The following is a 12,300-nucleotide window of genomic DNA, read 5'->3' as shown; positions in this document are numbered from 1 at the left end:
CTGGTTCTTGTACCTGGGGTCCAGAAGAAGACCCAAGTGATACTGTAGCATACCTGTGTATACAGACTTGACACACCTGTTAGAGGAAATAAATTTCACAATAAAGTACCTTGCCTCATCACCTCCTACCCAGTTTTCCACCTTTATTTTTGGAGAAGTAATATATAACTAATTCCTACAGAATTTTGAAAAGGAAAAAGGGGAGCTAAAATCTAGTTGCAAATTGTTTGTCAAATGCAGGTGATCAGAAGTGTCAGTGAAAGTGGATTCTTACCCCAGTTTTCTCATCAATTATTTTGATCCCAGAAAGGGAAATGTTGACCCAGATCCTTTGCTTGTGTTGTCCCTGAGACCGACCAGCAGCTGCCATGCCCTGATGAGGTTCGGAAAATAAGAAAAATTTAGTTAAAAGTACTCTACGATGCTTCTGATACTAAAAACTTAAAAGACAGCTTTGTTTTTAGCTTAGTTTACCATCTATGAAAGGCCTAGGCACCGTTCCTAAGAGGGAGCAGGATGGAATAGAAAACATTGAGCTGGAACATCACTAGTTAGCTCTGCAAACTTGGACAAGCCATTCTAATTCTCCTGGCCTCGGAACAGTCACTGGTAAAGACAAGAACAGACTAGAAGATCTCCAACGAGGTTCCTTCTAGGCCTTGTCTTATTTAAAAAGCATTATTTAATTAGTTTCACACAGTGACAGTACTAGGATTCAAAAATTCAGAAAATCAAAGGGCTAACACTAAAGAACACCAGTTTCCAAATAGAGTGCCAACTTTTACCTGATTACCTCCAGGGTTGAAAATTTGACCTGGCCAAAGGGAAAGGCACGTAGAATCCTGCTAAACCAGTACAACACTCAGACTATGCAAAAAAACTCACTACTAAACTACTCATAAACTACTCATAAAATGAGGCACCACTGGATCAATTATGTGATTCGAAAAAATTATCATGCAAGTAATTGAGATATAGGTAAATATGAACTTCTACTATAATTCCCTCTGTTGGACGTTTGCTGAAGATAGAGACACAGTGTGCTTTCTGCCTTTTACCTTTAGTTTCATCATAGAATCTTGGCTCATTTTATCTCCTCTTGCGTCTGGCACATCATCGATGCCAATGAGCTTGGCCTTGTATTTTACACCATCACCTTTGAATCTGGCCAAAAGATACTCATCTGTCTTTTCTGAGCCTGAGAAAAGAAAGAGATATAGGATAAAGTTTATAAATGTCCTTGAATATCAGCCCCACATTTCATCAAATATGCTCCAGGATCTCAAATCAGAGTGGTATAAATCTTGATTATACCACGATTGATGAGTGTGCAATATTCTATTCTTATTCTCACCTCCTTTGGCTAAAATTATACTGTGTAATACCGTGTATATGATGTTGGGGTGGGGAGAAAATAAACCCCTAAAGCTGCAAAATGGACTGAACTAGGGGAAGCTTAGGGAAATATGTGAGGTGGGACTTGGGGATATTCATTATAGTTTTAAAGTATTTTTAAAAAGAACATAAGGAGAAGAATGGTTTTGTTTTATAATAAAAGGAAAATAAGGTGCCACACAACACACTAACACTTGGAACCGTAAATTAGGCAGGAGGGAGTTAAGGGTCAATTGCTTTGACAATCATTCCCATCTTTATACCTTCTCCTCTGAGAAGGCCAGCGAGGTTCCACTCCCACGGCTCAAGTGTGGAAGTGAAAACCAAGCACCTCACGCAATATTCTCGCACTAAGAATGAATAAGGACTCCGGCACTTCCCAGTGGTTCTTCAGGTCAAGAGAGAGGGTCTAATAAAACAAAGATCTTGATTTTTTTTTTTTTAAAAACCAGCAAAGTGAAAAATAGGTTACTGCAAGATATTTCATATAATTGGTAGCTGCATTTATCAACTGAACAAGATGGTAGGAGAGCTGCCTGGCAGGACCCGAGTTGGGGTAACCACAGGATTCGGAGACAGGTCTTATATGTGGAGTGAACCGAACTCCAACTCTCCTGTTCAGGACTTGAGACCAGGCCGAGGCTGAAGCGAGGCCAGGGCCAGGGCCAGGGCCAGCTCTCACTTGACCCTGAACTTGTCATTTCATCAGAGGTAAGCACCGCGGGCTCCCCTCATGGGCCTCAAGGGGGCTTCCCCGTACCTTTCTTCTTTTCCTTCTTCGACGGCGCTTTTGGGGCGGCCTGTTGGTCAGGCTGACCATTAGTTGTACTCGTTTCTACCTCGTTAGACATGGCAAGAAGGCAGGTGGCAAACTCCAGCACCAGCAGACACGCAGTGACACCAGGCGGTCCCCGATGCAGGAGTCTCAAAGGGACATAACCGAGTGCAGACACCTGTAGGCAGTTTAGAGGCGTAATGAGATCATAAGGCAGCAAACCCAGACTTGATGCCATAACAGGCCCACAGCTAGTGGTTCGCGAGTGCAATTCTTCAGACGCATTTTGTTCTTTCCCCTCTATTAGACTGAGCTCTGGAAGCAGGGGAGTGGGCAGGAGTGTTTCCTTTGTAGTTTCCAAAATGGAAAGAAGGTGTTTACCAGATTTTTCTTTAATCAATTGGTATCTGGTAACATTTAATGATTATCTAGCTAAGTAGTTTGTGTTGGATCTTTGGCAGAAAAATCTGGCCTGAAAGATAGGGATCAAAATGTGTCACACACAGAAAAATAAGGTTTCACAGCAACAGAGAAATAAATTGAATGCTGAGCTCGAGAAAAATTGCAACTGGCACATGAAGCTGGGTATTATAAATTCTGGTTCTTTAAAAAAATCCTTCTACTGTAAAAGCAGTGTCAAGAGTCGAGTTGTGAATTTTATCATGTCAATATTTTTTAAAATGTTAGGATTCTGCATATAATCTCCAGGGCTTGTCTAAGCACTAGACTTTAAAAGATGCCCACTTTTTTGACATTAACACATATATCAGGGAGAGAATGAATTTATGGGGTGTCTGTTGTGCAATTTATTGAGTGTGAATACTTTTATACTATTATTTAGCATAAAATTACTATCGTCAACACGGCTGTGGTATGTGTTCTCATAAAGCTCCCCCAGGTATCACAGCAGGTAAAACAGAAAAGTGCAGAGTCATTGTAAGCACATGGAAGTGAACTAAAGTTTCAGAAACAGGTTCGTTCACCTCCTAGGAGTCAGTTTCTTTTCAGCTCCTGAGAGAGCTAGAGACAGATTCACTTTCTAAGTAGACTGACAACCAAAGGCAAAGAAAAGCCTCTCAGAGTTCAATATCCTGTGAAGACCACCTACGGGCTGGCGGTGCACTCTTCCACCCCAAGAAGCCTCTCAATTCTGTGCCTATAGCACCCATTTATTTGAGCTTTTTCATTCACCACATGGGAATACGTGCTATTTGTTAGATGCTCGAAGGATATAAGTTTCAAGTTTTTGCTCAATGAGCTTCAACTGCACTTGCTTGCTTCATGAATGTCCACGTCTTTTCCTGGAGCTCAGTTCTTAATCTCTGCCCCCAGGAGTTTTTAAATAGTTTTTATAGTCCTAATAGTCTTAAAAAACATATACATACATAAATGCATAGATCTATGTATGATTAATGTTATCTGAATTATTCCATTTAGAGATTTAGTAGTTAGTTTTGCTCAAAGATACCTGACTAGTAAATAGCCAGATGGAAGTCTCTGCATGTGGATGTCTTATAGAGACCTCAAAATTATTTTTACTCAAGACTTCTTTGGGGGCCAAACACTATTAGCCTTTTACCTGCATTAACTCCAAAATTTGCAGTAACCCTGAGTATTAGGAAACAGTGTCATTTCCCTTTCCCTGAGGGAAAGCCAAGGCATAGAGGTTTTAACCTACACAGATACAAATAATAGAACCTGGGTTTAGCCCAGGCTGTCTGGCCCCAAACCAGAGTTCCTCAAATGCAACGCTGATGGATCTCACCTGAGAAATCTCATACTAGTGACAGAGGTGCTCTGTTATACACCTGTAGTGGCCCCCAAAAGATATGTCCAGTTCTAACATCCAAACCTTTTCATGTGGCCTATTTGTGAAAAGGGTACTGGCAGTTGTAATTAAGGATCTTGAATTGGGATCATCCTGGATCTAGGGAGGGCCCTAAATCCCATAACACATGTCCTTAAAGAAAGGCAAAGAAAGATTTGAGACGTAGAGACACACAAAGGAGAAGGTGACAGGAAGACAGAAGTGAAGATAAGATTGATGCTCCTAAAACTCAGGAACTCCAAGGACTGCCAATGTCCACCGGAAGCTAGGAGAGAGGCACATTATGGGTTCTCTCTGAGAGCCTCCAGAACAAAACACCCTGCTGACATCTTGATTTAGGGCATCTGGCCCCCAGGACTGTGAGAGAATAAATTTCTGTGGTTTTACACCATCTAGCTTTTGATAACTTGTTATGGCAACCCGAGGAAACTAATACAACACCTCTATTTTGTGTGCTTTGATTGGTTTCAGTGGTTCCTATGATTTGTTTCCTGATGATATGATAAATCTCCTAGTCATACCCGTACTCTGCCAATTTCAGAAAGCCAATAATCGTTTTCTTAATTTCAGAGAATTTATTCCAATCCAAGGGATATTACCCATGTTAACAACATCAGGAGGTGAGGCTGAGCTCTGATCTACGGGGACTGACATTGACATTCATCTTCCTGCATCCTGACCTTCTCCTCAGTGGGCCATTTCCAATAAGGAAAACACTTCCCATGACCCTGTAGTCCTCTGATCACCTCATGATCCTTTCATGATTAAACATCTAAAATTGATGGTCTCCTACCCTGTGCCTTTTCGTATTCCCTTCCCCTCAACTTACTGTTCATCTCAATTCTAGTCTTATAAGGTCAGCTTCAACTGCTGATGGGTCTCTTGACCAAAACCAATGATTTTGCTTTTCACCATTTTGAGTGTATCTGACTGCAAGCATCAGACGCCTATACCTTTTCGTGAGCTTCTTTCCCCATACTTTTTGCTCCCATGACAACCTAGAATCTCTAGTCCATGGTGTGTTTTTGCTAATTTGGGATTATCTAGATTTCTTTCTAAATAATGAAGTTCTTCTAAATGTTAGAATAATGTTGGACTCTTTCCTGCTTAGTCTTGTGATGGCTCCCCTTGCATTTAGGACAAAGATAACAGAGTTTTTTGTTTTGTTTGTGAAACTCAAACATTTTGCCCCTCTTTCCTTCAATTCCCTTTCCTTCCACTCTTGTATACCAACTCCAGGTTCTTCATTTAATTTAGAGCACTTTTTGTTTCATGGCTCCTCACCTTTTTACATTTTCTGAGCTCCTTTGTCTCCCACAGCCTACCCATCCAGCTACCTCTTTGTCCTTGAAGCTTCCCTCCTCCCCACAGTTCTGGTTGAAAAGTAACCTGGGTGTAAGAGTTTGTTGACCATCTTTGAAGCTTGATATTGTACTGTTCTGTAGGATATTATTCTGACAAGAAATAACTGAGCCCATTTTATTGGCAAATTTTCCTCTAAAGTGAGAGTATTTTAAAGGGATTTGAATGCCACAAAGGACTTTGAGGGGCTTGGTAGAGGGAATGGCAGTGTATGGTTTAGTTATGAAAATGATAGAAGACATAACAACCTCACAACTCAAGACCAGATATTGAATCTGGTGTTGGCCAACTGGGCTGGCATGGGAGGGTTCTGGAGTGAACAGTGCTACATTGGTTTTACAGCAAAAGCTTCTCTTTTCAGACAGTTTAGTAGAATTTTGCAAGGCACTGGAATTGTTTTAAAGGTATTTTGTGTCTTTTCCTATATCCTTTCATTGTTTGGGGATAAGTTGTTACAAGGGGCAAGGGAGAAAAAAATAGGGAGAAAAAGTTTCTTTAAATAGAAATCCCCTGAAGAATGGTATGTGTATGTTGGGTTGCAATAACTATGGGTAAGTCTCCACTGTAGGCCATCCAATTAAAATGTATCTATACTCCCTGAAATGATCAGAAAGCAGACTTTGTCCACAGGACTTAAGACTCAAAGATAACTCCTTTGTAAAGAAATGTTGAAGATCTGTTGAAAGAGTTTAACAAAAGTGTACATTCAGTTAGACATATACCAGAGTGATAAGTGTTCACCTTTGATCCAAGGTTTAAAGAGCAAATGGCCCATCACAGACTTCCTGATGCCCACGTTGGCATTTGACATGTGGTGACAGAAGTCTTGCTTCTAGACTTAAGTTCCTCAGTAGAGAATAATAAACTTAAGTCCAACATTTAAAATTCAAATGTGTAATCCTTCCAACAATATTACAGAACTGCCAATTGATTCATAAAACCTTTAACAGGTTTTATAATGAATTGATTTTTGAAAAGGATTTGGGCCTGGAAAAGGGATCTTAGGGCCAAAAGATGCCGATTATTTCTTTTGATTACTTTCTCAAATATGGCATAGCTAATAAAACAAGTTGTTTAGATTGCATTGAGCTATTGGGTCTGTTTTAAAGCTCTCATAAGGGAAAAGACCTTGTATAAAGGGGAACAAGTGAGTATAGGACCACTAGGCAGTATACAGTCTTCTCATTCATGGGGTTTAGACCCTGGGACCCTTCTGACAAGAGCAGAACATTAATCAGGACACACACACAATGAGCGTTATCATAGGGTAGGGGTCACAAATTAAAGCTCGAAACATATACAAAGGGTTACATGAACAGCTCCCCATCTAAACCTCGCTGGTTCTAGTTCTTAGGGACTGACTGTCTCCTTCATTAGAACCTTGAGCAGAGAAATAAAAAAATACATCTGGAACCAAATGAGGATCTAAAGTTATTGTATATTCTTAACTCCTTTTTAAGGCCTGAGGTAGAACAAAACGTTGTAAATGAAACTTTGTTAAGTCAATAAAATTTGCTTCCACTTGAGCAAAGGTATCTAACTTGGATTTTGGACTTTACAAACCTCCCTGAAAGAATGTGGAGACTTCCCTTTCCCCTGGCATGAGAATCAGATGACTAGGAGATATTCTGGAGCTTGCAACATCTTTTCTGAGAAGGCTCTGAGAAATGTAAACCAGAAGACTGAGCGAGTCATCTTAACACGACTGTGTCCTTTGCACTAAAAAAAAAAATCTGCTCATCAGCTACAGTTTGTTTAGCCCTTAAAGTTATGCATGTAAGGCATCTAGTAATTTGAACCCTGGAATGCTCGGCCTAGGACAAATTTGTGTAGAGGCGAACTTGGCCAGCAGCCTTCTCATCCCTGCTTATCTTTTCCATCCATAGGAATATATTGGTATCAGCAATGATACTAATTGATAATTCCAGACTCAAAAGCAATATCCTGACACCAGTCTGCCACCTTCCACCCAGTTTTCCTTCTAACCCTATTATAGAGAGCAGAGGAGAAACTGCTTGGTCGGTCTCAAAATGCTGGCAAAAGGAGTAACTTGAGGACTCATTTAATGGTAGACCCATTCCACAAATGGTAGAGAATCTGTTTTTAATGTTAAGGGGAATGAAACAAGCACCTAACCTACCGAACATTTAAAACATTTATCCTGACAGCTCTATGAAATAGAACGTGTCTCTACTTTATGAATAATGAAACGGACTTGGTAACACAAGGTCAACTGCTAATAAGTCGCTGGGCTCAAAATTGAATGTGGTCTGTGTGCCTTTTTCTATTATACACGCTGTTACTCATTACTTTTTTTAAAGCTCACTGATGTTAACCTGTATTTTATAAGCTGCTTTCAAAGTTACAATCCCATTGACTTTCAGATACCAGTCAACTTTTCAGGAAGAGCCGCATAAATAGGCACAGTTAAGGGAGTTAAGGAGAATCCAGAACAAAGGAGCATAAACATCTTTACCAAGAGTGTCCAGTACTTTGTACGGGTCAGAGAATGCGTTTCCTTGGCCTTTAGAACTTTACGCCTGTCTCAGCTGAGGTACTGCATCAGGGCATGTGAAATATTAACCTCTAAGGCAGGTCTCAGGGTCCAAGAGGGCAGCGCACGGCCTTCACCACTCTTTTCAAGCCGCCTTTTGAGAATCAGGAGACAACTTAACTCATATTTATTTCTTCACCTGTAAAATGGGAATATAGTTGGCAGAGTTGTGAGAAATCAATAAGAACTTATGCAGACACATCAGTCTAGAAATGATGTGGTGAACTTAGGTTGTTTCTGCAAGCTGATGTAACACCTCTTTCCCTTAGCTACTTAGATTCTTATGCTTTTAGGAAGGCTCACCCCGCTCTGCAAAGGCCAATTTGAGCAGACAGTAAGATCTGTGCAGCCTCTTTAATGGGGGAGAAGAGGCGATGTAAATGCACAATGAAAAGGAGTCCTTAGAAGGTTTTCCTTGTAAATGCTGACACAGCTGTACGGGCCTCAGTAACAAAACATGCCTGAGTCAGGGAGGTATACACAAGTTAGGCATTTACAGAGAGCATGTACCATTGCTTTTAACCCTTGGAGGGATGCTGCAGAACCTAGAGGACACACAGAGCCCAGAACCAAGAAGCTTTTCCCTATCTTTGGGACTAAGTCAGACCAGATTTATGAGTTCCCTCTACAGTTAATTGTGCGTAGAGGTGAGAGAGCATAGCAGCTAAGAGTTCAGGCTTGGGAATCTCAGACACCTTCACCATCTTTCAGCACTGTGGCTGAGACAACTTAACTCATATTTATTCCTTCACCTGATAAATGGGAATATAGTTGGCAGAGTTGTTGTGAGAAATCAATAAGAACTTACGGAGAGACATCAGTACTTTGCATATAGAAAGTGCTCAACAAATGGTAGCTGTGATGAAATCAAAGCTGGGCCGCATAGATGATGTGTGTTGTGTGGTCTTATGCCACAACCAACATTACTTTTCCACAGCAAGTGTTTAAACAGTTGCAGAACAACTGGGACCAATAGTAAGGAGCTAGTAAATAGAAACATGGAGGGACGTAGTGCTTTAGTTAGTGAGGCCCAGGTGAAAAAGTGAGAGCGTTCGCCAATGTTGGGGTCACCTCCTGTTCGATGCTGGCTTCTGAGACTACAGGAGGCAGGTTGTGATGGAAACAGGGCTCTGGGAACAAAATCTGCTCTAAGTTATCCAGAGAAGTCTGTTCTCATGGCTCCTGAGTCAAATCTAAGCCATATCTGGTTACTACTGGCAGTTTAGAAGGTCTAACTCATATCACTTGGGGAAATTTTATTGGAGGGCTCTTAAAATGTCAATGTCCTTACCACACCCAAATCGATTAAATCAGAATCTCTGGGGAAGGGACGCAGGCATCAATATATTTTTAAGATTCCCAGATGATTCTAATGTACTGACAAGTGTGAGGTCCAATGGTCTACTTCCACAATCCTTTGTCCCCTTAAAGAAAGAGCAAGTGGGTTAGACTATTGAGCTGAAAGAAACCTAGGGAATAATTTGGTTGCACCCCTTCATGATAAACATTAGGAAACTGAGGACTAGAAAGAGTGTATAACTTGTTTAATTGTTACATAGCTGATTGGGGATAGAGTTGGTACCAAGAGAAATCTAGATCTTAACATGAGACTCTACTGTCTTATTCCTAGAGATTATGTGTTGGTTTTTTTGTTTCATTAAAAAACGCAACACTATATTTTAAGAAGGCTGTAAAAGCCCATTACATAGTGACTGGACTTCCATTTAGTAGATATACTGAGGAAGGAACAAGAAAATAGCTTAGCAGAATAGTCTGAAAAGGAATTTCACAGATGTTTTCTGAACCAAAACAGAAAAAGGATTTCATGTGGTCTAATTATACATCATTGCTGGATTCTTTCTTGCCTAGGTCGCTGGAGTCCTACTTGGTCAAACTGGCTCATTAATGTTGATTTGGCTGCGGGGAAGAAAGTATTTGGCTGGGTTTGAGACGCAACTCGCAGATCAAAGAATTCAAATTTATTTCAGTACATTCTCTACTATTCAGTGTTTGGTCTTTTAGGGTTTGTTTATTTTTTGTTTTTTTTTAAAAGCATGATAGGAAGTTTGAGTTCTTATGTTGGCATAAATTCTTATTCTTGAGTCATTATGACCTGTCCTAATTTTGTACCCACCCGCACCCATTTTATTTTTAAAATAAGTTTTTATGAAGACTATCTCCTACTAGACTTAAAAAATAGTCATCATAATAAAGAGTGTTTAGGAGAGTTTAAGCTTTAAAAATGAGCTTAATGCAATCCAAATGAAAGTCCATTCTCTAGACTGGACAATGCAACCAATTCACTAGCAATGTGTAAAAATTGTTCACAAATGAACTGGCATATTAGGTTTATAGTCAACTTTACAATTGTATCACTCAGTTGTTTTAGCACAATGACAACTTTGAGCACTTAACTCTACTAGGGTTAGAAACAGTAGGAACTGTAGATTCATAACGAGAGCTTGCTTCAGCCTCTTGGGAAAATAGGGCACAAGACAATATGCTTGTATGAGCAAAGACATGCAGAAGGGACTGAATCTAGAACCCTCCCTTCTGTTTCTTCAGACTGTATAGTGCTAGAATATCCCCGAGGTCCTTTGGCAATGTGAAATTTTTGTGAAGATTGACACATGAGGCTTGTGGTTGGATTAACTAAAATTAGAGAGTATACCCACCTCAACTTTAAGACTCCAGCCAATCATTCATTTCACCCCAGTTCTTGAGTGTGATCTTTTCTAGCTTAAACAGAACAGGATAAATGAAATACAACTTTATCTTTTAAGTAATTTCAACAAAAAGAAGGAACACTGAAGTTTTGGAGGTTCAAAAGTCGTGTTTCCATCATTACTTTACATTGATGGCATTGGATCACCTGAGCTCTGCTCTGACATGGTTCCCCTGACACCAGGGACCATCTGGACATGGCTCAACCAGGCTATGGCACGTGTGCTCTGTGTATCTCAAGTGAGCTGGGCAGGACAGTAAACTAGGTATAACTTGACCTGAAAAAGGGAATGGGGGGTTCTGGTCTAGTGTACAGTATGTTTCAACCCAGATTCACCAGAGCTCTGCATTCTGCATTCGGGGGTTATTGGTCCCTGATCCTCCTGATGATGTAGTAGTTGCTTTCTTACCTACTGTTGTCTCTTTTGTACTTGTCATATGGGAAAGAGATTGTCAAGGTAATGACTGCATCCTTGAGTTCAAGGTCATAATATAAGCACATGCCCATCAGCTGCTCCTCTTTCTATTAGACAGATATGGAGTCACCTATGGAAGGAGCCATGAGTGATTCCCATTAATTCTGTGGAAAGGTAATTAGGAGTCCACTGCTTTGGGAGAAAGGATAATATGGTTTTGGGGGTGGGAGGGGTTTGACAAAGGCTACTCTTCTCCATATATCTTGGGCTTTAGGCTCAAAGGAGCTGGCAACCTGGTGGGTATGTTTGTATAGCAAGCTAGGGCATTTCTGGGAAATGGCCATGGGTTGAAGTGGTCCGACGCAGGGTGGAGGGGTGCAGGAGAGGGAAAAGTCCTTATGGCTGGAGAATGGGTAGAAGGTAAGAAGTCTAGACTAAAAACCTAGGCTCCACTGCTAGGGTTCCCACCTCACCCTGCCCAGAAGATACCTTGGCAATTTGGGTTTCCTCTGCACAGTGGCTAGTGGGTGGTATGTGTGAGCACACTGACAGAGCTGTGTGACAAGAAGGTTGTAGGGACATGGCAGGACTCTGCTAACATCCTGCCCCTTCCCAGACCCTCTGGCAGGACCAGCGATGGCAGTGCTGTTCCAGTGATCGGAGCACTTGCTTCAGTGGACAACACTCATCGTGTCTTAGTGGCAGCACAACAGTCTACACTGGGTAGCTCTCACAGGCGGGGACACACCATGCTGCAGTGACAAGAACAGAAGGGCGCCCTCAGAGGATCTGATGTTTCTAATTATGAAGTGATGGTAAATAAGGGTATACCAAAAAAGTATGTAAAAGGAAGATTTTAAAAAGCTATAGTGCTCATAGGTAACTGGGTTGAGCACCTGGAAATTAAAAGTTGAATTTAGAAGAGCTCTGTTTTGTACAATTAGATGGTAAAGTAGGGTACTAGACTTCATTCTGCTTCACTCTCATCCTATATCCAAGGAGAGAGAGTGTTCTAAAGAATGAGAAATTTACACGAACAATTTTAGTGTTTTAAATGTTTAAAAAATGCTACTGCTACCATGTAGCCTCTAGAAATTTTCTATTGCAAGGCCTTTGGGGCAGTGATTTGAGGAGAAGCCTTATGAAACTAGTACAAAAACACAGTAAACACATGATTATTACTTTGAATTTGGCATTTAAATGTACAATGGATATTACGCTTGATTCTTGTGGAAAAGGTAGTCAA

At 40.8% G+C, this 12,300-nt stretch overlaps 1 protein-coding gene across 4 annotated transcripts in view; it reads right to left on the bottom strand.

The window, feature by feature from the left end:
- The window catches only part of DAB2 (DAB adaptor protein 2), a 48,389-nt gene that overhangs the window by 18,513 nt on the left and 17,576 nt on the right, over positions 1-12,300 (bottom strand). For 3 of the 4 annotated variants that reach the window (XM_087815286.1, XM_016223836.2, XM_016223820.2), the window contains 3 exons: positions 2,156-2,348; positions 1,059-1,198; positions 275-373 (listed from right to left, as the gene is read on the bottom strand). In XM_087815286.1, the coding sequence (XP_087671412.1) occupies positions 275-373; positions 1,059-1,198; positions 2,156-2,246 (330 nt within the window). In that variant the 5' untranslated portion in view covers positions 2,247-2,348. Of the gene's footprint in view, positions 1-274; positions 374-1,058; positions 1,199-2,155; positions 2,349-7,836; positions 8,330-12,300 lie in introns of those variants that run through there. The other variant, XM_016223828.2, reaches the window with a different exon arrangement.

The sequence above is a fragment of the Miniopterus natalensis genome, chromosome 3, assembly GCF_054644295.1.
Source record: "Miniopterus natalensis isolate mMinNat1 chromosome 3, mMinNat1.hap1, whole genome shotgun sequence".
Classification (NCBI taxonomy): Eukaryota; Metazoa; Chordata; class Mammalia; order Chiroptera; family Miniopteridae; genus Miniopterus; species Miniopterus natalensis.
Note: the sequence above shows the minus strand (reverse complement) of the source record. Positions and strands in the feature narration are given on the sequence as shown.